Below are 27,922 nucleotides of genomic sequence, written 5' to 3' on the forward strand. Positions count from 1 at the left end.
TGATATATTCACTCCAGAAAATTACCATTAGTATCACCAGACAGTAATGCTTTTATAAACATGCACTCTGAGAGGGCCCCCATGTTTTCCTGGAAAGTGTTCAGATAGGCATTGCTTGTGTACACTAGTAATGTTCACTCTACAACACTGCTGCTGCCCACCGAAAGTTTGTCACATTTAAGATCTGCATTCAGTTTTTTTGAACCCCGACCTATTTAGAAGTAACTACAATGTCTTCTGGAGGGATAAAAGTAATTGCAGTTCAATTCCTAAGTAAAATATTGTGAGAGAGTATCTAGATTTTTTAATGTCATTCTATTGTATTTTGGTCGCACATTTGATTTATCAGATACTATAGTCTGAGAAAAAAATTATAGAAAACTGTAGAAATTTCAAAAGACAAACAGTTTTCAGAGACAGAGTTTTCTCTGGAACCAAAGACTTTAACTTTGAAAACAAATTATGAATTATCTTAATCATGGTTTCTAAAATTTGTCTAGTTTACCAGTAGCTAGTACGATTATAATTGATAATTATGTATAAAATTAATGGATGAATTGAGGCCCTGAGAGTTTGATCACATAGCCAGGACTAGATATGAGATGAGCTCAGGACTGAAGATGCAACATGGGCAGGGGTAAGGTACTGCTTCTACCTTTTATAGTTAAATGAGAGACGTCCAATCACACTAAAGCTTTAGATCAGCCCCAGTAAAATTCTCATCAGTGAGCTAAGGAGAAGTCTAGCAATGTTATTATTAACACACATGATAAGTCAGGAGATAATGTTCAAAGAGAATTTCTCATTGAAATGTCTGTATCAAAGAAATTATCCTGTCTTACGTACCTAGAGTTCACAGTGTTTTCTCTTTTACCTAAATAAGTAAGATTATATTCTCCTATTATAACCAAGGGAAGTGAAGGGCTATTCCAGAGTCACACATTTAAGATAAAGGGAAGGTTAAAATCACAGTCTTCAACCTAGAATGCCACTGATATTTCCACAGAAAACTCAAATGTGACCATCTAAATCTCACACATGAATCTGGATCATGCAAATATAGTGAATCAAACTTACAAGGCCATACATGATGAAAATATAAGAAAATAATTCTGTTTCTGTTGAACTATAATTTTATCTGGATTGTTTGTAGCAAAAATTTTTATTGGATTATATCATTACAATATATTCAAGAAATTAAAACCTCCCAGAAAATGTATAGTACCTCGCTGTTTGTTCTTCTCAAACCTAAACTCATGTTTCTAGTCTTAGAATGTTATATAATGTGTACATATATTTACCTTTAGTAAAGTTCTAACTTTGTAGCTATATAACTAGAAAAATTTCAGTTAATGAAGAAATCTAACTTGTAACACTTTAGTTACTGAAATTTAATACAATTTGAACTATACTTTCCATTTCCTCTTGTCTCTACAAGACATTTGTCTTTTCATCTGATTATGTTTACTTTTGATACACCTCAGTCCACAGAGGGATATATAGTTCTCTATCTGTATCCCTTAAATGTAAAGAATTCTTATTTAGAGAAAATTAATCATAGGCACAGAGAACACACACACAAAGATGACCGAAAGCCAACATTTTATGGAAGAGTAATACATTTGTGATCCACACAGTCAAAGGCTTTGGTGTAGTCAGTAAAGCAAAAGTAGATGTTTTTCTGGAACTCTCTTGCTTTTTCAATGATCCAGTGGATGTTGGCAATTTGATCACTGGTTCCTCTGCCTTTTCTAAATCCAGCTTGAACATCTGGAAGTTCATGGTTCATGTACTGTTGAAGCCTGGCTTGGTGAATTTTGAGCATTACTTTGCTAGCCTGTGAGATGAGTGCAATTGTGCGGTGGTTTGAGCATTCTTTGGCATTGCCTTTCTTTGGGATTGGAATGAAAACTGACCTTTCGCAGTCCTCTGGCTGCTGCTCAGTTTTCCAAATTTGCTGGCATATTGAGTGCAGCACTTTCACAGCATCTTCGTTTAGGATTTGAAATAGCTGAACTGGAATTCCATCACCCCCATGAGCTTTGTTTCTAGTGATGCTTCCTAAGACCCTGAGAAATCCGTATGCAGGTCAAGAAGCAACAGTTAAAACTGAACATGGAACAACAGACTGGTTCCAAATCAGGAAAGTAGTACGTCAAGTCTGCATATTTTCTTCCTGCTTATTTACCTTATATGCAAAGTACATCATGCGAACTGCCAGGTTGGATGAAGCACAGGCTGGAAGATTGCCAGGAGAAATACCAATAACCCCAGATACACAGATGACATCACCCTTGTGGCAGAAAGTGAAGAAGAACTGATGAGGCTCTTGATGAAAGTGAAAGAGGAGAGTGAAAAAGTTAAAACTCAACGTTCAGAAAGCTAAGATCATGGCATTCAGTCCCATCACTTCATTGCAAATAGATGGGGAAACAGTGGAAACAGTGAGAGACTTTATCTTGGGGGGTCCAAAATCACTGCAGATGGTGACTACAGACATGAAGTTAAAGGACGCTTGCTCCTTGGAAGGAAAGTTATGACCAACATAGACAGCATTTTAAAAAAGCAGAAACATTACTTTGCCAACAAAGGTCCATATATATAGTCAAAGCTATGATTTTTCCAGCAGTCATGTATGGATGTGAGATTTGGACTGTGAAGAAAGCTGAGCACCAAAGAATTGATGCTTTTGAACTGTGGAGTTGGAGAAGACTCTTGAGAGTCCCTTGAACTGCAAGGAGATCCAACCAGTCCATCTTAAAGGAAATCAGTCCTGAATATTTATTGGAAGGACTGATGTTGAAGCTGAAACTCCAATACTTTGGCCACCTGATGAGGAGAACCAACTCATTGGAAAAGACCCTGATGCTGGAAAAGTTTGAAGGCAGGAGGAGAAGGGGACAACAGAGGATGAGAAGTTGGATGGCATCACCGACTCAACGGACGTGAGTTGGGGTAAACTCCGGGAGCCTGCAGGATTCCCTGTCCTGCATGTTGCAATCCATGGGATTCCAAAGAGTTGGACACGACTGAGTGACTAAACTGAATACATTGGTAATTTAAGACTTCCTCCCAATACTCAGTTATTATTGAGATACTGTGGAAGAGCCCTATATTTTTGCTAATTCTCCTTTTAGCTCTTTTAAGATCTCAGTAAACACTATAACTTTGATTAAAACTCAATATCCAATATCCTGTGAGCTACAGTTCATAAGACCACAGAGTCCGACACAATTAAAGCAACTTACCATGTATGCCATCCAATATTGAGTCCTCCAGTTTCCACCTGTTTTGTTTGAATGATCATTCAATGAAAAAAATCTTTCTCTGCAGAATTGTTATTCTCACCAATTTTGTTGTCCTCAAAGATTAAGCTTTTCTCAGAAGCAAAGAAACTGTTTCTTTTCTGTTTTTTTTTTTTTTCCAGTCCTGTAGTAATTTTCATTGTTAACTATGATAATCTTCAGGTAATTTGAACAGAGAAGCATAATTCTGTTTTCTTTTTACCTTAGTGTTTCACCTTGTAGTGTATTGCTTATGATTTGAAAATTTAGCTAATCCTTGAATTTGACATATCTGGTAATTATAGTGATTGCATGCTTGCTAAGTCACTTCAGTTGTGTCCAGCTCTTAGCCCACCAGGCTCCTCTGTCCATGTGGATTCTCCAGGCAAGAATACTGGAGTGGGTTGCTATGCCAACCCCAGAGGATCTTCCTGACCCAGGGATTGCTTCTCCTGCATTGGTAGGTGAGTTCTTTACCACTAGTGCCACCTGGGAAGCCCAATTATAGTCATTAAGAATATCTATAAATATATAAGGAAAACCTCTAGTACAGGACAGAAAATTACCCAAGCAAAATTCTTTATCTTTAGTCTTTTGAAATACTTTTTTAAACAGATGAATAATCTTGTTGGAGAAGGCTTTGAGTGAGATTGAGCATCATTCCTATTTTTCTTCTCCTTGGAATCACAGTAAAATAGAACTTCCGGTGCCCAGTTCCCAAGAGACATTGTTGACAAGTGGGGAAGCTGAGGCATTCAGTAGTATGACCTTCCAAAACCAAATGAGTAGAACCCAAGGACTTCATGTTTTCTGTGTTCGTAAGAGCAGTTTTTACTACTTGTCATTTTTTTATGTCCTGTTGTCTTAGGTACTCTGATAGTTTTTTTTCTGGCTTTGAATAATATTAAAATTCAATTTTGTCTTTGCAGATTACTTCCAGTAATTGAACACTTTATCTTTTTTTTGCAGTCTGTGAGTTACACAACATTAGAAAATTCAGGTATTGATGAAAATTATGAAAATTAAAGCAATCATACAATCATGCTTTGAAAGACAATTATGATAAAATGCTGCTGGTTTGGCTCATTGTAGACAAGAAAAACAAGCATAATTGTATTAATGAAAAAGCAAATGAATTTTTTGATTTGCAGAACAAGGAAGTGCATATTATGACATACTTACATTTAGTGAAATCAAGTTATTGGTGTTAAGCTGAGTGTTAGTTTGGTAATGGAAAACGTGGATCACTTATTAAATACAGCTTGTCAGTTCTAGCCAAGTTGAAATAATTATGTGGCAGCAATTTATCCTTCATTAAAATGGGGGAAAGGGTGCTTTTTCTCTTTTACAGCTCTAGGGAGTACCAAAACATGGCAATTTAACAAGACAGTCATTATCATTGTGTTTTCTCTAAACCTACATACTCACAGGGTTTATGCCATTAAGAAAACACACAATCTGAATAGAATCACTGAACCTGATTCTCAGTTACAATATCAGGCACCTACTGTATCTTAGGCACCCCTCCAAACACCTTTACATACATTTCCTCATTTGTTATGAAAAAGAACCCTTTTGAGTTAAGGGTATTTTATGGTACCACCCAGGGTCATAGAGCTAATGAATATTAGAGTCAGGATTTGAATTAAGGTCTTCCACAGGACCTTTACCTGTAGGAAGGAGGATACATACTGGTTTTATTAGATCCTAGGTCCCACAAGAAATTGCAAGAGATATTATTGTGGACCATGATGTAAGATGGCAGTCACACTTATTTTGTCTAAGCCAGTTTTATCCTATTTGAGCATGAGATACTTTTTCAGTATTTTATGAATCTTTTCATACTACTAGGTAGCAAGGAGGTATAGAGTGATATTCTAAGGATAGTGGAAGCTCCTTGACTATCCTGTCACACAGCCAGTTGTAGGGGTCACACACTCCATCACTACGTTAAACTCAGTAGGTTCTACTACTGAGGCCCAGAGTGAGAAGGATAGCAAACTTAATATCTACATTTTAGTAAAAAGCTAGGGGAACAATAATGTAAACAAGGAAAGTATAAATAGTTCAGAAAAAATGTCTTTGATGGGATAACGAAGGTTTGAAAAACATATCTTTGGTAGGGTGATTAATATTCTTCTAGAATATTTGGAGTCAGAATATAAAATTTACATAATCCTAATTTCAAATATTTATCTCCAAGGGTATGACCTCATTATTTTTAAGATTAACATTCTGTCACTTGGTGAATTCAGAAGTTGAAATGCTTTAGTTGGTCCAAGACTGACATGCTGGGATAGCAAACAGCTGAGTGGGTGCTGGGAGAGCTGAAACCATAGCAGAGAACCCAAAATAAGGACTACAGGGTATAGAGAATACATGGGGGAAAGCTGAAACCACCAAGAGCAATGATACTGTCTGAGCCTGCAGGGAACTCTAAGACTTTGTACACTTATGTCAAAGGCATGAGGGAGGATGAAAATGGCATTTGCAAAGTTAAAATCTGTATGTTGTTCAGAGATTGGATTTGGGATAAAGTTCCCAAGAAAAGTTGCACCTTTCTAAATGATTTTGAAATTGAGGGAAATCAGCACTTCGTTTCCAATTAACCGTAGATGGTGTCTGAAAATGTGAAATAAGGGTATTCAGAGACCATAGCTTTCTTTCCCATGAAATGAATTGTTCTGTTTATGATACTTCATGAATCTCTTCACACCTTCATTGGGATACTATCCTCATTTGGGTGCTATGCAAATAATTTATTCAACACTGCTCCAAAAAAGACTAGTCTTTTGCTTTCTTTTATTTTTTCTCACTTCTTGATTTCATGAAAAATATTAATTCTAGTCTGCTGTCCACTAGCATCTTTACTTCAGCCCAAACTGGAAAGTTTTCCCCAATGATTCTCAAGAGCCAACAGCTGTCACTTCCTCCTTTATTTCTGTCGTGTGTGTGTGTGTGTGTGTGTGTGTGTGTGTGTGAAGGGACAGTTTATGATTACATGTGTATAGAAATTTAGGAAGAAGTGAAGGTGCTAGGGCAGCATTTATTCCTTTAAAAGTAGAGGACTTGGATAGCTGGGTAGTACAGGTCATGGCTGGGGACTTTGAGGTGGCACAGGGGTAAAGAATCTGCCTGCCAAAGCAGGAGATGCAGGAGATGTGAGTCAGTCCCTGGGTCTGGAAGACCCCCTGGAGGAGGGAATGGCAACCCACTCCAGTGTTCTTGTCTGGAATATTCCATGGACAGAGGAGCCTGGTGGGTTACAGTCCACGTGGCTGCCAAAAGTCAGACTGACTGACTGAGTGAGCACACACAGACAGAGCATGGCCATATGGCCTTGACAGAACGGGGCATTTCCTACTGCTTTTCCAGGCCCGCTAATCATCTTCTTAAATCCAGTACCATCACCTTTTTAGCAAATGGACATTTCTTAAAGAATAGGCGAGACTTACTGCCTGGCGGTGTGAGGTTTAATGGGGGTGAGGGGGTGGCATTTATACCATTTTTGCATTTTTAAAATGAGAAATTTGGATCAGCTACATTTTATGTATCTAGTGAGATGACATTTTAATTGGATCTTGAGCACTCTCCCTTTATAAAAAGGCAAACAGTATCGTGCCACTCTATTAGTTTTTAAAAAATCAAATTATAGATTCAGAATTACAGACTTATTCTCTAACATGGAGTAGCTCTAAGATGTCAGAGCTAGACTTAGGAGCACAGAAATTTCTGCATTAGTTTAAGGTAATTATCTGGACTATTCAGTCCCTCGGAATCATTCCATATTGGAACTTTGCCTACTAGCAGAGTATTTATACTGTATTTATAATTTTAAGATATAGTTCACTCTTCACTATAGTATGTAAAATGTTAAATTGAGAATATAAATTATGTGAGTTTATAACCTACCACTTTTATTGTAGCTTTGATATATACTGAAAATCTAAGACTTAATTCTGTATAATTTGTTACTTTATCTATGATGACTATATATTAAGAATGATGGCAAAATATACCCTGAACTAAAGTTATAAGTTTTAATAAGATTTTAAGGGTACTGAATCACACATTCTGCTACATCTTAATTTTTTCAGTTAACTTACACGGAAAAAATGAGGAGCTTCCCAGATGATGCTAGTGGTAAAGAAACCTCCTTGCCAATGCAGGAGGCATAAGAGATATGGGTTCAACCCCTGGGTTGGGAAGATCTCCTGGAGTGTGAAATGGCAACTCATTCCAGTATTCTAGCCTGAAGAATCCCATGGACTGAGGAGCCTGTAGGGCTGCAGTCCATAGAGTCGGAAAGAGTTGGACACAAATCCCTTATGACTATACAGTGGAAGTGAGAAATAAATTTAAAGAACTAGATCTGATAGACAGAGTGGCTGAAGAACTATGGATGGAGGTATCTGATACTGTACAGGAGACAGGAATAAAGACCATCCCCAAGAAAAAGAAATGCAAAAAAGCAAAATGGCTGTCAGAGGAGGCCTTACAAATCGCTGTGAAAAGAAAGGAAGTGAAAAGTAAAGGAGAAAAGGAAATATATACCCATTTGAATGCTTTGAGTTCCAAAGAATAGCAAGGGGAGATAAGAAAGCCTTCCTCAGAGATCAATGCAAAGAAATAGAGGAAAACAATAGAATGGGAAAGACTAGAGATCTCTTCAAGAGAATTAGAGATACCAAGGGAACATTTCATGCAAAGGTGGGCTCAATAAAGGACAGAAATGGTAGGAACCTAACAGAAGCAGAAGATATTACGAAGAGGTAGCAAGAATACACAGAAGAACTGTACAAAAACGATCTTCACGACCCAGATAATCACGATGGTGTGATCACTCACCTAGAGCCAGACATCCTGGAATGTGAAGTCAAGGAGGTCTTAGGAAGCATCACTACGAACAAAGCTAGTGGAAGTGATGGAATTCCAGTTGAGCTATTTCAAATCCTGAAAGATGACGCTATGAAAGTGCTGCACTCAATATGCCAAAAATCTGGAAAACTCAGCAGTGGCCACAGGACTGGAAAAGGTCAGTTTTCATTTCAATCTCAAAGAAAGGCAATGCCAAAGAATGCTCAAACTACCGCACAATTGCACTCATCTCACACGCTAGTAAAGTATGCTCAAAATTTTCCAAGCCAGGCTTCAGCAATACGTGAACTGTGAACTTCCAGATGTTCAAGCTGGTTTTAGAAACGGCAGAGGAACCAGAGATCAAATTGCCAACATCCACTGGATCATTGAAAAAGCAAGCAAGCGAGTTCCAGAAAACCATCTATATCTGCTTTATTAACTATGCCAAAGCCTTTGACTCTGTGGATCACAATAAATTGTAGAAAATTCCTCAAGAGATGGGAATACCAGACCACCTGACCTGCCTCTTGAGAAATCTGTATGCAGGTCAGGAAGCAACAGTTAGAACTGGACATGGAACAACCAACTGGTTTCAAATAGGGAAAGGAGTATGTCAAGGCTGTATATTGTCACTCTGCTTATTTAACTTATATGCAGAGTACACCATGAGACATGCTGGCCTGGATGAAGCACAAGCTGGAATCAAGATTGCTGGGAGAAATATCAATAATCTCAGATATGCAGATGACACCACCCTTATGGCAGAAAGTGAAGAACTAAAGAACCTCTTGATAAAAAGTTGGCTTAAAGCTCAATATTCAGAAAACTAAGATGGCATCTGGTCCCATCACTTCATGGTAAATAGATGGGGAAACAGTGGAAACAGTGTCAGACTTTATTTGCCAACAAAGGTCCATCTAGTCAAGGCTATGTTTTTCCCAGTGGTCATGTATGGATGTGAGAGTTGGACTATAAGGAAAGCTGAGCACCAAAGAATTGATGCTTTTGAACTGTGGTGTTGGAGAAGACTCTTGGGAGTCCCTTGGACTGCAAGGAAATCCAACCAGTCCATCCTAAAGGATATAAATCCTGTGTGTTCATTGGAAGGACTGATGTTGAAGGTGAAACTCCAGTACTTTGGCCACCTGATGCAAAGAGCTGACTCACTGGAAAAGACCCTGATGCGGGGAAAGATTGAGGGCAGGAAGAGAAGGGGACGACAGAGTATGAGATGGTTGAATGGCATCACCTACTCAATGGAGTTTGGGTGGACTCCGGGAGTTGGTGATGGACAGGGAGGCCTGGTGTGCTACGGTTCATGGGGTCGCAAAGAGTTGGACACAACTGAGTGACTGAACTGAACTGAAGCAACTTAGCATGCACTTATGGAAAAATGAGGCTTTGGAAAGAAAATGGGCTACTCTTTTTTTTTGCTCTCCAGATTATTCTAAACTGAGTTGTACAATCAGTTTAACGCTAGAAAACAAAAAATGTTTGTTTCTAAATGTGTTTTTGAAATTAGATTTTTATTTATTAGGAATAAACATTGCATCATCAATGATGGAAATTATGACTTAATAATTTTTCTGATGAATCTTGCTGTTCAGAAAGCAATTCAAGTGTTGGTCTATGAATAACATTTTCAATATACTGTCAAAATGGATTGACCAAAAGAAAGCTGAAAATATATGCAGCTTAAGTTTGCCCTGTCCTTTTCCAGATGATGGCACTTTTCTTGTTTTCTTATGTAATTTGATATGAAATTACTAACAATATGTAATACTATTATCAACAAAGTAGCAACTATATGAGCACTAGATTAAAATCTTTATTTTTCAAATATTTCCAGATATTGATGAGGACAGTGAATCATTTGCCTGTGGTGATCATGCAGTGTGTAAAAAAATTAATGGTGGCTCTAACTGTTCCTGCAGGGAAGGTTATCAGACATCCACAGGAAATCACTGTTTACACTTATTGATAGCATTTATTGCCAAAATAAATATGCTATTTAATTTTATATGTTATCAAAGCACTATGGGGACTTCTCTGGCGGTCCAGTGGTTAATACTTCACTTTCCAATACAGGGGGTGCAAGTTCAATTCCTGGTTGAGAAACTAAGATCCCACATGCCTCACGGCCAAAAAAGTGAAAGTCACTGAGTCATGTCCGACTCTTTACAACCCCATGGTCTATATAGTCCATGGAATTCTCCAGGCCAGAATACGGGAGTGGGTAGCCTTTCACTTCTCCAGGTGATCTTCCCAACCAAGGGATCAAATCCAAGTCTCCCACATTATAGGTGGATTCTTTACCAGCTGAGCCACCAGTAACAAATTCAATAAAGATTTTAAAAATAGTCCACATCAAAAAACAGAATCTTAAACCACTGTTTAAAATATGACTGCATAGTTGTGAAGTATCAAAGAGCTACACCTTTCAAGAAACGTGCCAATAGTCCTTTATCTATAAAATGAAATAATGGAAGATGTTTTATTTAATGGCAGATGTAGATCACGTGTTTTATGTAATCGCTGTTTAGTCACTAAGTCGTGTCCAACTCTTGTGACTCCATGCACTGTAGCCTGCCAGACTCCTTCTGTCCATGGGGTTTCCCAGGCGAAAACACTGGAGTGAGTTGTCATTTCTTTCTTCAGGGGCTCTTCCCAACCCAGGGATCAAACCCCATCTCCTGCACTGGTAGGCGGGTTCTTTACCACTGATCCTGTATACCCTATTTCCTTTCAGTAACTATAATTTTCTATTTTCCATAAAATAGTTTGCATTTTAACAAATAAAAATAAGTGAATTTTTATGAGGAGTAAAACTTAAATAATAATGAAAAATGTTTTAAATAAATGAACTTTCATGAATAAATAAAAATAAAACTCAAATGTTAAGAATGTCCTGTTAATGTCTAAATAAGTGAGCAAAATCTTTGGAATCAATATAATTATCTTAGGGAAAATATTTTTTTGAAACTTAATACATAACTATTTTTTTCTACAGAAATTGTGAATCCAGACTGCCATTTAGATAATGCCTGTATTGCCGAAAATATTAATAAAACTTTAACAAAAGTGAGTAAAAGAGTTGAATTAAATTTTATTCTGTTTTGACATTTTGGTTTCAGTTAAAATCTTTCCAAAGGCACATTTTTTAAGAGTAACAAACAGTTGATCTTCATGTAGAGTTGAAAATATTTACATATAGAGATCCAAGTATTTTGTTTGGGTGTCAGACAGGATTAATTTGAAAATCCCCCAAATACTGAAGAAGACATATATTTAATGTAACTTACTTTTTCACTATTCTGTACACTGGCAAGTTATTTCAACGTGTTAAGAAATTTGATGGGTAAAATAGTAAAAACACATTTTGATCACAGGCCATTTCCACATTTTTAGGAGACATAGTTGTATGCAAATAGATTTTGTACACCAAAGTAATACTGTTTCAAAGAGTAAGACGTCCATGAAATTATTGTCTTATGATTAGAAGTGAGTTTCAACATGACTCATTAGCAATCAGGTAAAGCAAATTGCCATTTTATCATGTAAAAAATTTTCTGGTTTACTAAAACCTAATTCAAATTAAGTCATAATTTATTATATATTTTAAAAGCTAATTTAAAATGATAAATTCAAGTGTACATTGCCTTTATGAAGTAACTTCTATGCTTTTTAAGCTATTTGCTAATCCTTTGTAAATAATTTCAGGTTTCATTGCTTCATGTTAGGGTTGTAGTCTGATAGCTTACGTATAGGAGTGAAAAATAATATATTTAACGTGTAACCTCTATTCTTGCAAAGATCCAGTAGTGCTTTAAGCTGGTTTTCTTTTTCTGGACTTATATTTGTTCAGATTAAACACATAGAAGAACCTGTGGCTTTGCTACGAGAAGTCTATAGAAATTCTTTGAAAGATCTTTCACCGATGGATATAATTACATATACAGAAGTATTAGCTGAATCATCCCCATTATTCATAAATAGCACGAATTCAGCCAAGGACACCTCTTCTAATTCAACTCTTACTGTAAGTATGTTGAGCTTTAACTCAATATAAGTTTAAAAGTTTCCTTACATCTGTGATTAATGTAAGATTCCAACATTTTTAAAAGGTATACTTTTTTTCAACAGGAATTTGTAAAAACTCTGAATAATTTTGTTCAAAAGGATACACTTACAGTTTGGGACAAGTTGTCTACAAATCAGAGAAGAACTCATCTTACAAAACTGATACATACTGCTGAGCAGGCTACCTTAAGGATATCTCAGAACTTTCAAAAGACCACTCAGTTTGATACTAATTCAAGTGATATAGGTAAGAAGTCAAGGTCAAATTCACGGCAATAGTGTTTTCCAAAGAAGCCATTCTCAAAAGAGATGAAAAGTATCTAAACTGCTGTTAATTAAATTGGCAGTTGTTTATCAGTGCAGATGTGAATGATGATGAATATCACAAGAGTGGGTATGAATGAAGTTGGATAAAAATGATGAATCAATGAGATTTGTCTCCTACTTGCAACTTTCACCTTTTCCTATTTCTGAACTGTTTATCATTTAAATGCTCAGCGAACCTTACTTCCTTGTCATCTCATGACTTGGCAGGATCTGTCTGGACCAGTGATAGTATAAATAGATTTTCTGGATGTAATATATTTAAAGTCAAAGTGAAGTGAAGTTGCTCAGTCATGTCCGACTCTTTGCAACCCCATGGACTGTAGCTTACCAGGCTCCTCCCTCCATGGGATTCTCCAGGCAAGAGTACTGGAATGGGTTGCCATTTCCTTCTCCAATTTAAAGTCAAACTTTTATTTAATTATAACCCATATAAAGACAAATGTATTTATCAAATGAATAGAAGTTGATGAATTTTCACAAAATGAACCTCAGAAGATCCCTCACCTCCCCCTTGCCAACCACTCCCTGACCCCTAAAGGTAATGCCATCCTGACTTCTAACACCACTTCACAAGCATAATTTTTATTATTTCTGCAATAATCTGATTCTTATTTTTAAACATTGAAATCCTTTGGACATGTATCTTTGTCATGAATATAGTATATTTCAATTTCTCATTAGGAATCTTTTGCCTTTCGGTAATATAAAGCAATTGACATAGCAAATTAGAATGTTTCCTGCTTTATGAAATCTCATGCTTGACACTTTTAAGAATCTGTATCAAAATGAGGTTGCCTGTAAAGTTGTTCTGAGGCAACAAGGTACACTTTCTGAAATAATCATCGCATACACCCCTATTATATTTTCTGGATACTATCCTGCAATGGCACCCCACTCCAGTACTCGTGCCTGGAAAATCCCATGGACGGAGGAGCCTGGTGGGCTGCAGTCCATGGAGTCGCTAAGAGTCAGATACGACTGAGCGTCTTCACTTTCACTTTTCATTTTCATGCATTGGAGAAGGAAATGGCAACCCACTCCAGTGTACTTGCCTGGAGAATCCCAGGGACGGAGGAGCCTGGTGGCCTGCTATCTACGGGGTCGCACAGAGTCGGACACAATGGAAGCGACTTAGCAGCAGCAGTAGCAGCATCCTGCTGTGGAGTAGTAGATATACAAAAATCATTACGTCATCAGGATTTACCAGTTACTCAAAATTAAGATAACAAGCATTGTGACTCATATATAGAAGCTTAAATTTCTATATCTGTTCATGAAAAAGGTGACTAGGCACAGGTAAGGAAATTATCACTCAATAATTTAATTCAGTCACTCTGTATATAATAAATTATGTTGTAGATATAATCCTCTAATACATTGTAATTTCTTGTCTGCTTTAGTAATTAAGATTTATAGCTTCTTTGTATACATATTTTCTTTTATTAATAGAGATAGAATTAAATGATGAATGCTGTAGTGTAATAAAAAAGCTATAAACTTGAATCAAATTCTAAAATACAAATTATAATGTCTAGACGTCATGTTCAGAATGCATTCATTCTACCTGATGTAATTAAGAGTTGAAATACAATAATGATAGATCAAGTTCTCGCTAACTAAATATATTAATTAAACTAATTTCAGAGAATTTATTATTTTCATATTTTTGTTTCAGCTCTCAAAGCTTTCTTTTTTGATTCACAACACATAAAATACATTCATCCCCGTATGAATATGGACGGAGATAATATAAAGATATTTCCAAAGAGAAAAACTGCATATGATTCAAATGGTAGGACTTTGACAAGCTTATAAACAATATTTCAATGTTTTGCAATAAATACCATACATTTGCTTGTATCATATGTGCTTATAACATGTGTGGTTTTCTATAGAAAAATATGTTATGTTTATACATAGAAATTCTGCATTTGTATTTGATATTTTTATTATGATAAAAATACCTGGGGAGAATTTTAGCTCATTATCTAGATCCTTCTTGTCCTTGACCCTCCAAATCTGTAATTGTCTAATATTGTTAGGATCCCAGTGGAAATACAAAGAGGGACTGTTGTTTTATTCCTCATTTTTCAGCAGTCAGTAGATGCTATAATTTTCATAAAGTGCTTTTAACAGTTCTTCTTCAGAAATCCTTCATATTCCTCGCTGTGAGCCTGAATTTGGGATTATGTGAGGAAGACGAATAGAAATAGTTTTCAAAAAAGGCAGAAAGTTATTGTTTAAGCTTGAATTTCTCTTCTGTTCATTTCTTAGTCATTGTACAGTAACTCTTCAACTAAACTAAAGGCAGGGTTTCTTAAGAAATGTGATCCAAGAGCGCTAGTACTAGCAGATGGCTTTATAATTATATAACTAATATCCTCATTTTATGGACAATAAAACTAAAGCACAAGAAGGTAATGGATTTGTCTCTATATATATAACAGATAATACAGAACTAAAACTTGAAGGGAAGGAGTTAACATAGAAATCAGCCCTGAACAGGTTTTCCTTGTCACCTAACCAGACAAGCTAGCAGCTGCTATTCTAGTTTAACCATTTATCTGTCCTCAGTGCAAAGCACTTAGAAAAAAAAAGTAACAACCCTGCTGATAATAGAAATATTGTTGTTCTCATATAGGTCAAAATATATTACCTAAAAAAGCATGATTATAATATTTTCTCAAAGCAAGTATCATACATAAAATGGAAAATATACGTAATAATACACATATGTCACTTTATAGACATCATTTTATTTTTAAAAATTACATTGTCTTTATTGTTTAAAAGCAGTTTGTGCTTTCATTCTCAGAAAAAATATCTTTAAAAAAATTTTTTACAGCACTAATGGGAAATGTTTTTCTAATATATTGATATTATCCTCTCAATTTTTTCTTGTCATTTTTTATTCAAAAGTAGGGAACAGATGGCCATAAAAAAGCAAAAATAACTAAGCCATACTGCCATTGAACCCATGGTTCTTACCCCATTATATCATATTCTAGTTAACCAAGCACACACATAATATTTAGGAGCAAATCCAAAGAATGTGTTAAACTGTTGTATTTTCAAAGACAATTTGAGTAGGATTTAGAAACTGAGAATAAAGACATTGAAAATACTTATCGTACTGACAGATGATAAAATTGTCATAGAATTAATATCTCAAAGAGATCCTGTCTGAGTGTATGATAGGTTTGTTATATTTCATAATCATGCATGCAAACTCTGACATTTGAAAGGGACAGTAATACTGGCTCTCAAGAATGCAGAGGAAGAAAATTTGTTTTCCTCAAGGTTGAATCTTTAAAAGAAGGACAAGTGTAACCAACTGATCAAACCCATTCAATGATGTCTACATGCAATTATTCATTTATTGACAAACTCCATTAATGAAAACATGCATTAGTTAAAAGCTGCATAATGTCATCAGTAGGAAAATACAGGAGGCACAGATGGATTTTTAGTATTTTTTATGTACTGAATTTTGGTGTCTGTCGTTACTGAATGAACTAGTTTACAAAAATAGATACTGAACTGATATGAAAATTAAAAGCCAGATCAGGCCTAGAATTAGTGGGAAATTAAAATTAAAATACGAAATTAAAATAGGTTCCAAATGATAAAAATGAACAAATATTGAAACTATTTTCAGAAAAAAATTAAAAAGGTATTTTTAACCGTTCTATGTGGTATGCATTTCTTTTACTCAAAATTGATGTTAAAAAAGTTTCCTTTAGAAAAGATAGGAGTGATTCATAGTTTTAAATCCATGTTATCTTTATGCTGCTTCATTTGATTTTGAACCATCCCCTCCTACAATCTCTGAAAAGTTGCTTTGTATGAACTTGTTCATCAACTGGACTAGGTCAGGTTCACTTAAGAGGTTTCCAGGTTCTGCTTCTGATCAAGGTCTGTCCATAGCAAATGCTGGGTTAGCTGCCAATCTCCTAGAGCCATCACAATTTCACTAGCTCAAACATGGTATAGTAACATTTCTCTGAGCTGACAGTTTAGGAAAATATGTAATGTATCTGAATGTCAGCAAGACCCTTTGCGGTGTCTTTGGTACCTTTCTAGACTGAGATAGAAAACGTAGTGATATATTTTTGCAACTTCTAGCTCACATAATGATATCCAAAGAATACTATTTACTAATAAATATATTAAATAAATTTTGATGTGGAGAGTTCCAGCTTTGTATCACAGTCCTTTGTTTTTGATGACGTTGTCAACATTTGTATCAATGATTGTGATTATTTTGTGCTTTTCAGATTATTTGCTAGTGTCACAAATTTGAGGAAACAAATGAATATGATAGAGTTATTCCTAAGTTGTTCAAGCATCAAAGCAAGCATATAATGTTTCCAGTTAATAAGTATGCAATAATCATCTTAATATAGCATCTTAAATTTTACAGACAGCTCTCTCATATAATGACAGTACATGGTCTCCACTTTATCCAAGTAAATAGTCAGGGGGAATATCACTATTCACTCATGATGTTTTACATGAGAATGTTCAAGTTTACCCAGGGACAGACAAGTATAAGCAATGACTAAAACCAGAACTTCTATTTCTAAATAAATAAATTCTGAATATAAATTCCTCAGTTTACTGTCTATTATTCTATACAGCAGAGAAGTTACATGACCTAAGTGAAAATAGGAATTTTAAAAGACAATAGATGCTGATGTTGAGTTGTTCACACAGTTAATATCAGTGATAGTGAACTGCCACAAAAACTGAGGCAATTTGAGATCCGGTAAAGTAGGTACAGAGTTCAGGCTAAGGAAAAAATAGTCATGAGATAGTATGGACTGATCTGGTAACATTCCTAGTATTGGGTTATGTGCTGATGTGCTGCATCGGGGGAGTATGAGGGTGCGGATAAATGGCTGCCTTGAAAGACAATAAATTCCCTACCCTGAGACTGCATATGTCATCAATTTAAATAGGAAACATTTCAGTGGGCATGAGATTGAACTCAGTGGCATCTCACAACTCTTCAGTTATAAACTTTCTTAGCACTATAAATCTTTTTTGTTATACTGTAATTTTTTACCAGTATCTTTCTAATTCATACACTTGCCCAGCAAAGTAATAAGTCAAGATTTTATTTTTCAAGTAAGTATACTTAATACCTTGGTTCTTACACAGCACTTGGATGTAAATTTATATAGGACAAAATTTCTCCTATCTATAATTTGTGCCAAAGAGATGCTACAGTCCATGATCAGAGTCATAGAGGTCAGAGAACCTGTTTTAATATTGTTTGATGATGTGAGCATAGATATAATAAGACCCACATTTCAGTATGTGGGAATGTGTATAACTGCCTCTTTTATGTTTATTTTAAGAATTTTTCTGAATACCTTTATTGACAGGCAGTGTTGCAGTTGCATTTTTATATTATAAGAGCATTGGTCCTCTGTTTTCATCATCTGACAACTTATTGGAACCTCAAAGTTATGATAAAGCCGAAGAAGAGGGAAGAGTCATCTCTTCAGTAATTTCACTCTCAATTAGCTCAAACCCACCCACATTATATGAACTTGAAAAAGTAACATTTACATTAAGTCACATAAAGGTAAGTTGAAATTCCAGTGACTATTTATTATTATTGTGAAACATTCAAAGAAATTAGTTTTTTTTTTTTGGTTGTGTCACTTTAATTGTATGTGAATTCTTGAGTTTAAACCTACAAATTCAAAATCAAATTAAAAGAGTAAAGTGATTTCAGCTAATTTTTCTATAAAATATTTTGGGGGCTTCCCCGGTGGCTCAGAATTTGTCTGCCAATACAGGAGACAAGGGTTCAATCCCTGGTCTGGGAAGATCCCACATACCACAGAACACCTAAGCACATGCACCTCAACAATTGAGGCTGTGCTCTAGAGCCCAGGAAATGCAACTCTTGAGCCCACATGCTCCCAACTACTGAAGCCCACATCCTAGAGCCCATGCTCTGCAACTAGAGAAGCCACTGCAAGGAGAAGCCCATGCAAGGCAGCTAAAGAATAGCCCCTACTTGCTGAGAGTAGAGAAAGCCCACACAGCAGTGAAGATCCATCACAGCCAAAAATATTAATAAATAAAATGATATCAATTAAAAAACTGTAGCTAAAAATAGCTTGGTACTTTCAGTGCTTTTTAGACTTTCTAATGAATACCAAAGAATCTTATGTGTTTGATCTCTAAAATTAAGCTACATTTTAGTTTTAAAAGTACATTGTTCATTTTGGAAATCTCTGTACCTTCAAGGAATAAGTTATAAAAATATATCAAAGTGACAAATATTACTTTTGTAATGAGGGAAATGTTTGGTTAATAATTGTCATATAAAACAATATTTGGAGGGATTTGATTACAGTGAAATCATAGAGAAGTTCATAATATTTTCTCCTAAAGAAATTATCTGAGACCGCTTTACTCTTTGATCATTATTCTAAATCTTTTTTCAAATCCATGTATAATTAAAACCATACAATGAAAAAAATATGATTAAAGATAACCAGGCATTTATGTTTTTTATAGACCTAAAAGTGAACGAGGAAACACGAAGTCATATTGTTTGCTGCATACCGTTGATGGTTTCTTGGGCTTTCAATTGAATTTCAGTCCTAGTACATGATTAAAGTGCCTTAGAAGCTCCATTTAGAGAACCTTGAAGCTGGGCAAGGTTGTCATGCAAATTGAAAATTGTATTTGCATGTTTATGGGAAACAGGGGACTCAAAGAACATATAGTCAGCCTTCCATATCCACAGGTTCCACATCCATGAATTCAGCCAAACACAGATGGAAAATATTTGAGGGGAAAAAAATCCAGAAAGTTCCAAAAACCAAAACTTGAATTTACTGCAGGCCATCAATTATTTACATAGCATTTTCATTTTATTGTATAAGTAATCTAGAGATGATTTAAAATATATCAGAAGATGTGCATAAATTAGAGGTAAACACTATTCTCTGGAAGTCACTCGAGCATCTGTGGTTTTCAGGATGCACAGGAGTCCTGGAATCAATCACCTGTGGCTATCAGGGGACCACTATACATGTGTACATACAGTCCAGATGTGGCACTGTAAAGAAAGATGTCCAATGCAGAGAGAAACTGAAGTGTGTATAGAAGATCCAAATAACTAGTAGCTCAGACCTAAACATTGATAGGCATTCTGTTGAGGGAAAAAGAAGGTGTGAAATGTTTTAAGAATGGAAATTAAGTTTAGATATATTCAGATACTAAATGCAAATGACCTTTGGATCCTAGGAAAAAAAATATTGTTATTTTACATGGTCTCATGGTTTTTCTATGCTATTTTAATTGGGGTACAATTGCTTTACAATATTGTATTAGTTTCTTCTGTATAATGAAGTGAACCAGCTATATGTGTTATAAATTTCCCTCCCTCTTGAAGCTCCCTTCCACCCCACCCCCATCCTACCCGTCTAGGTCATCCAAAGCATTCAGCTTAGCTCCCTGTGCTATACAGCGGTTTCCCACTGACTATTTTACATATTTGTTGTTATTGTTCAGTTACTCAGTGCATGTCTGACTCTTTGAAACCCCATGGACTGCATCATGACAGGCTTCTCTGTCCTTCACTGCCTCCCAGAGCTTACTCAAACTTATGTCCATTGAGTCGGTGATGCCATCTCATCCGCTGTCATCCCCTTCTTTGCCTACCTTCAATTTTTCCCAACATCAGGGTCTTTTCTAATGAGTCAGTTCTTCACATCAGGTGGCCAAAGTACTGGAGCTTCAGTTTCAGTATCAGTCCTTTCAATGAATATTCGGAGTTTATTTCTTTTAGGAGTGACTGGTTTGATCTCCTTGCTGTCTAAGAGACCCTCAAGAGTCTTTGCCAACAGCGCAATACAAAATCATTAATTCTTCAGTACTGAGCTTTCTTTATAGTCCAACTCTCACATCGTAAATGACTACTGGAAAAACCATAGCTTTGACGAGATGAACCTTTGCGGCAAAGCAATGTCTCTGCTTTTCAATATGCTGTGTAGGTTGCTCAGTTTTTCTTCCAAGCAGCAAATGTCTTTTAATTTCATGGCTGCAAAAACCATCTGCAGTGATTTTGGAGCCCAAAAAAATAAAATCTCTCACTATTTCCATTGTTTCCCCATCTATTTGTCATGAAGTGATGGGACAGGTTACCTTGATCTTAGCTTTCTGAATGTTGAGTTTTAAGCCAGCTCTTTTACTCTCCTCTTTCACCTTCATCATGAGGCTCTTTAATTCTTCATTTTCTGCCACAAGGGTGGTGTCTTCTGCATATTGGAGGTTATTGATATTTCTCCCAGAAATCTTGTGCTTTGTCCAGCCCGGTATTTCACATGATATACTCTGCATATAAGTTAAATAAGCAGAGTAACTGTATACAGCGTTGACATACTCCATTCTCAATTTGGAACCAGTCTATTGTTCCATGTCTGGTTCCAGCTGTTGCTTCTTGACCTGCAAACAGGTTTTGCAGAAGGCAGGTAAGGTGGTCTGATATTCCCACCACTTTAAGAATTTTCCACAGCCTTAGGAAGCATCACTATGAACAAAGCTAGTGGAGGTGATGGAATTCCAGCTGAGCTATTTCAAATCCTGAAAGATGATGCTGTGAAAGTGCTGCACTCAATATGCCAGCATTTTGGAAAACTCAGCAGTGGCCACAGCACTAGAAAAGGTCAGTTTTCATTCCAATCCCAAAGAAAGGCAATGCCAAAGAATGCTGCACTCATCTCACATGCTAGTAAAGTAATGCTCAAAATTCTCCAAGCCAGGCTTCAGCAATACGTGAACTGTGAACTTCCAGATGTTCAAGCTGGTTTTAGAAAAAGCAGAGAACCAGAAATCAAATTGCCAACATCTGCTGGATCATGGAAAAAGCAAGAGAGTTCCAGAAAAAACATCTATTTCTGCTTTATTGACTATGCCAAAGCCTTTGACTGTGTGGATCACAATAAACTGAACACCAGACCACCTGACCTGCCTCTTGAGAAACCTATATGCAGGTCAGGAAGCAACAGTTAGAACTGGACATGGAACAACAGATTGGTTCCAAATAGGAAAAGGAGTATGTCAAGGCTGTATATTGTCACCCTGCTTATTTAACTTCTATGCAGAGTACATCATGAGAAACACTGGGCTGGAGGAAACTCAAGCTGAAATCAGGATTGCCAGAAGAAATATCAATAACCTCAGATATGCAGATGACACCACCCTTATGGCAGAAAGTGAAGAGGATCTAAAGAGCCTCTTGATGAAAGTGAAAGAGGAGACTGAAAAATTTGGCTTAAAGTTCATCATTCAGAAAACTAAGATCATGGCATCCAGTCCCATCACTTCATGCCAAATAGATGGGGAAACAGTGGAAACAGTGGCTGACTTTATTTTTCTGGGCTCAAAAATCACTGCAGATGGTGATTGCAGCCATGAAATGAAAAGATGTTTACTCCTTGGAAGGAAAGTTATGACCAACCTAGATAGCATATTCAAAGCAGAGACATTACTTTGCCAGCAAAGGTCTGTCTAGTGAAGGCTATGGTTTTTCCAGTGGTCATATAAAGAAAGCTGAGCGCAGAAGAATTGATGCTTTTGAATTTTGGTATTGGAGAAGACTCTTGAGTCCTTGGACTGCAAGGAGATCCAACCAGGACTAAAGGAGATCAGTCCTGGGTGTTCATTGGAAGGACTGATGTTGAAGCTGAAACTCCAATACTTTGGCCACCTGATGCAAAGAGCTGACTTGTTTGAAAACACCCTGGTGCTGGGAAAGATTGAGAGCAGGAGGAGAAGGGGATGACAGAGGATGACAAAGATGATTGGATGGCATCACTTACTCAATGGACATGGGTTTGGGTGGACTCCGGGAGTTGATAATTGACAGGGAGGCCTGGCGTGCCTGGTTCATGGGGTCGTAAAGAGTCGGACACGACTGATGAACTGAAATGAACTGAACTGAACCGAATTGAACAGTTTATTGTGATCCACACAGTCAAAACTTCAGTGTAGTCAATGAATCAGAAGTAGATGTTTTTTTCTGGAATTCTCTTGCGTTTTCTGTGACCTAACGCATATTGACAATTTGATCTCTGGTTTCTCTTTCTTGCCTATGTGTTGCTAGTTTGGTTTAGTCACTAAGTTGTGTCCAACTCTTGTGACCCTGACTGTAGATGGCCAGGCTCCTCCCTCTGTGGGATTTCTCAGGCAAGAATACTGAGGGGTTGCCATTTCCTTCTCCACCGGTTCTTCCCGACCCAGGGATCAAACCTCGGTCTCCTGCATTGCAGGCATATTCCTTACCGATTGAGCCACCAGAGAAGCCAGTACTATTTTATGCATGGTAGTGTACATATGGGCTTTTCTACTGACTCAGTAAAGAATCTGCCTGCTATGGGGAGACCTGGATTTGATCCCTGGGTCAGGAAGATCCTCTGGAGAAAGAAATGGCCACCCACTCCAGTGTTCTTGCCTGGAGAATCCCAAGGATAAAGGAGCCTGGTGGGATTCAGTCTATGGGATAGCAAGATTTGGACAGAGAATAGTGACTAAACCACCACCAATATTTTCTTTAATGAATATTTAATCTGAAGATTTATGTTTGATTCTGTTTTACTACACTTATCAATGATTTGTTATTGTTGTTTAGTCACTAAGTCATGTCCAACTCTTTTGCAACTCCATGGACTATAGTCTGCCAGGCTCCTCTGTCCATGGGATTTCCAAGGCAAGAATACTGCAGTGGGTTGCCCTTTCCTTCTCCAGGGTATCTTCCAAACTCAAAAATGGAACCCACATCTCCTGCTTGGCAGGTGGATTCTTTACCACTGAGCCACCAGGTCTTAAATACAATTTTGACATATCTTAGTCTCTTAACACAACACCCTCTTCACAAGGCTCTTTGGAGGATCAGATTAAACAAAGTGGGTGAGAAAGCACGTGGTTAACTATAAATTGTTGTATAATTGTAAATAGTTTCTATTTCTATAAGATAAACTAGCATAGATATATAGCATTCTATGAATAACTTATTAAAACTTACAGTGCATTCATCAGGTATTGTACTGTGATTAGTTAATATATGATAAGGAGAACTCTGCTACATATTGAACAATCACCCTGTAATCTATTTGATCAGCCCCTGTGATCTGTGATCTTACACTCACCACACTACCTCATTCATTACTGGAACTGCATTGGCTTCTAAATACATCTGGAAAACGTTCGTTGAGTCTCCCTTCAGAGCTTTTCAGTATTATGTTCCAACTGCCAGAACCCTCTGTTCCCAAGTCTTCAGGGCTCACACTGTCACTTAATTGAAGTATTTTCTTAAACATCTTTTCCTGTGAGAAGCCTCCTCAAGATTAATCCTGTTCCTACTTCCCTGGTTTATTTAATAAGTTCTCATGCTTCTCATTAGAATATAAATTCACTTTTATATTCTATATACACTTTTTCTGTTTGCAATACACTTTTTCTGTTTTGTTCAGTGTTTTATTTTTAGCCCCTGGATCAATGACTAACAGCTAGTGCATACTCAATAAATATTTGTGGAAGATAATAGATAGTCCTGCACCATTCTAGATAAGATACATGATAGTGCTCAGTCGTGTCTGACTCTGCGACCCCATGGCCTGTAGCCCTTCGGGCTCCTCAGTCCATGGAATTTTCCAGGTAAGAACGCTGGAATAGGTTGTCATTTCCTTCTCCCGGGGATCTTCTTGACTCAGGAGTTCAGCCCTGGTCTCCTGCATTTCCTGTATTAGCAAGCAGATTCTTTATCACTGAGCCACCTGGGAAGCCCCTACATGATCTCCGTTGATAATAAATCTCACAACTACATGAAACAGAATTGATAAAATATAGCATGGTCGTAGGATAAACTTCAGTCCTTCACACAACAGCAGCACTCTCTTATTAGTGTTGATTTTATGCTTTACCTTTTAGGCGTGGTTTTAATTATATTGTTATGCAAAATAGTATTTTAAATATAACTGAAACAATATCGTATGTGTGACTCTTTTCTCATCAGTAAAATGTCTCTTTTTCAGACCACAGATAAATATAAGAGTCAATGTGCATTCTGGAACTACTTACCTGACACCATGAATGGCAGCTGGTCTTCAGAGGGCTGTGAGCTGACATACTCGAATGATACCCACACCTCATGCCGCTGTAACCACCTGACACATTTTGCAATTTTGATGTCTTCTGGTTCTTCTATTGTAAGGCAATTTCCTACTTCATATTTCTAAATCTGTCTTTGCTTTTTTTCTTGTTTTTTATGTTGTTCAAGAGAATCAATAATTTTTATATGTTCTTTGGATGTAAATAGCATATTTAATTTATTGATGTAATTCAACATTACCTTTTTTAAGTCTTTCTTTTCTTACCTGTGTTCTATGACATGTCTAGTTTAAATCTTGGATTGTTTTTAGTGTAAGACTTACCAATCTATAATAACTAGTAGGTTGTATATCAGATTTCTATCCAGACTTTAGTTTTTAATGCTGCTTTTAGGAACCATTTGTACATTTTAAAGGATCATGAACTTTAAGTGCCTTTCCCTTTGTATTGAAAGTTTAATTTTATTGATGACAGATTCATTTAAATTTCTGATACCTGGTCAATAAGTGTTAGCACATCTGTAACAAATACAGTTTTTTAATAATGTAGAATGCCACAGAATTTTAGACATGAAAAATCCCACTAAAGTGAAAAGCTTCAGATTATGTATTTTACATCATAATATCTTGCATTTACATTGTATAATTTTTTATTTTGTATTTTGTAATCTTTAGATTGCCGTCTCATTTCTATACAAAACTTAGAATTCACCAAATTCTTATTGTGACTAAATAAATCTGCCTAACCGTAATGTCAGTGATGAAGATTTTTTTTTTTTTTCCTGAATGAAAGGTGATTTTTTCTGAATGTTAAATAAACTAAGGTGCCTCTGTTATGTATATAAAACCATCTGGTTAGAGTGAAACCAAACTTTCCCATTTCAAAGTCTCTCACCTGTACTATTTTGTTATTCTATTTTTGCAGCATTTCTGATACCTTCACTTAATGTGTTTAAATGAATTACTGCATAGAAATAAGACTTATTCTTGTCACTGATAAATCTGCTTTAATTAACCATTTTCACATTACAATAATGAATTGCCTTGCTAATACCAAGAAACCGATGGTGGTAACATTGTTAAACCATATACTAATATATACTATGCTTAGAAAAAAAATCACTAATTACAGAACTGTTAAAGTGCTATGTGATTTATATCAGATTTCTGTGAATATTAAGCATATTCAGAAGTACAAAGTTTTCTCATCTAAATGCACATTTGTATTTTTACGTTTTAGAAACAGTTTGATTAATGTTTCACCAAAAAAGAAAGTTCATTATATGTTGCAGTTCCTTTGACAAGCTACTGAGTTAAGTCTCTTAACAGCTGTATTATTATTTTCCCTTAGGGTATTAAAGATTATAATATTCTTACAAGGATCACTCAACTAGGAATAATTATTTCACTGATTTGCCTTGCTCTATGCATTTTTACCTTCTGGTTCTTCAGTGAAATTCAAAGCACGAGGACAACAATTCACAAAAATCTCTGCTGTAGCCTGTTCCTTGCTGAACTTGTTTTTCTTGTTGGGATAAATACAAATACCAATAAGGTATGTAGATCTCTCTTACGCTCTGCTTTCTAGATTTTTACTTTCCTAAATATATATGTAATCGAAACATGAATTGAAATTAAGGGCTCGGTGGAGCAAGCACACTATATACTTTGTTCTTAAAGCTTTTCTAAGTTTGAAATGCTAACATATATTAGCAGCTTGCTGATTAATTCCATTAACCACAGTGGCCCTCATGATGAGTTGTAAAAAGAAATAACCTTGTTTTGTTTTGGTTTGTTTTGGTTTCTTTCTACATGGCCATTAAACAAAAGTGGAGGGGAGAAAAATAGTAGAAAACAATGTTTATCGTATGACAGGGACAGAACACAAAAGAGATTAGAATTCATAGGCTGAAATTTGATGAATTAGCTCAACCTAGTAACTGCACTTTTGTAATAACCATTTTCCACCATTAATGATCTAGAGCCTTATCAAATATCTCCCATATTGATTTAGACTGGGTCATCCTAAGGTGAGATAAAACAAGCAATAACTTTATGAGGTGAAATGACTCTGAGAGAAGATGGGAAGAGAAAGACATGGAGAGCCATCAGACCAAGATGCAGGTCTGAGCCTGAGTGAAGAAGGAAAGAAGGAGGAAAGGACTAGTGGTAGAAGTAGAAGCACCTCGGGCTTCCCAGGTGGTGCTAGTGGTAAAGAACCCACCTGGCAATGCAGGAGATTAAGAGATGCAAGTTCGATCCCTGGGTCGGAAAGATCCCCTGGAGGAGATGGTATGGAGAGGTAAAGATGCCCTGGAGGAGATCCTTCACAGAGGAATCTGATGGATTACAGTCCATGAGGCCACAAATAGTTGGACACAACTGAAGTGACTTACCACACATGCACAGAAACAGTACAAAGCAGGGCAGTTGAGGAAAGCTCAGCTTGCCTGTGAAGTAGTCCTTTCAGAAGACCCTCAACCAAAGTCACATGGCAAATCTCTCAAGAAGAGTAATGTCTTGCTGTGCTCAGTCAATGGCTGCCAGCAGTCAACCCTAAAGGAAATCAACCCTGAATATTCATTGAAAGGACCGATGCAGAAGGTGAAGCCCCAATACTTGGGCCACCTGATGTGAAGAGCCAACTCATTGTAAGAGACTCTAATGCCAGGAAAGATGGAAGGCAAAAGGAGAAAAGGGCGGCAGAGGATGAGATGCTTGGATGGCATCACCAACTCAAAGGATATGAATTTGAGCAAACTCTGGGAGATAGCGAAGGAAAGGGAAGCCTGACATGCTGCAGTCCTTGGGGTCTCACCAAGTCTGACATGACTTAGCGAGTGAAAAACAGCAACAGCCATCGGAAATCATGAGCACATCAGTGGCTTTCCTGTGCAGCTGCTGCAGCCCACTCTGCAGCAGGAGACCAGAGAAATACATCAACATGACCACAGAACCTTCAGTTGCCTCCATATTTCCATTCTTTTTAGTGATCTTCCAAGCAGTGGAGGTAACCCATCAGTTATCAATGTTCTCTTCTGAAGTAGATGCCACAAAGCACCTATTTAATATAATATATGCTAAATTGTAAACTCCATATCTGTTTTTGTTTGTTTTTCAATGGTATTTATAACATCATTCATTTTTGTGTATCCCCAATATCCTCCAATGCATAATTCCCCTGTCTTCATCCCATCATTATCCTCATCACAAAACTATTTTTTTCAGTCTTTC

General features: G+C 36.6%; 1 protein-coding gene across 1 annotated transcript in view; it reads left to right on the forward strand.

Annotated features, from left to right (window-relative positions):
- ADGRL4 (adhesion G protein-coupled receptor L4) overlaps nt 1-27,922 on the forward strand; it is a 133,433-nt gene that overhangs the window by 70,410 nt on the left and 35,101 nt on the right. The window contains exons 4-10 of the mRNA XM_052637875.1: nt 11,155-11,225; nt 12,010-12,183; nt 12,288-12,471; nt 14,227-14,343; nt 17,942-18,144; nt 24,614-24,787; nt 26,040-26,243. Of these exons, the coding sequence (XP_052493835.1) occupies nt 11,155-11,225; nt 12,010-12,183; nt 12,288-12,471; nt 14,227-14,343; nt 17,942-18,144; nt 24,614-24,787; nt 26,040-26,243 (1,127 nt within the window). The remainder of the gene's footprint in view (nt 1-11,154; nt 11,226-12,009; nt 12,184-12,287; nt 12,472-14,226; nt 14,344-17,941; nt 18,145-24,613; nt 24,788-26,039; nt 26,244-27,922) is intronic.

This window comes from Budorcas taxicolor, chromosome 3 (genome assembly GCF_023091745.1).
Source record: "Budorcas taxicolor isolate Tak-1 chromosome 3, Takin1.1, whole genome shotgun sequence".
Taxonomy (NCBI): domain Eukaryota; kingdom Metazoa; phylum Chordata; class Mammalia; order Artiodactyla; family Bovidae; genus Budorcas; species Budorcas taxicolor.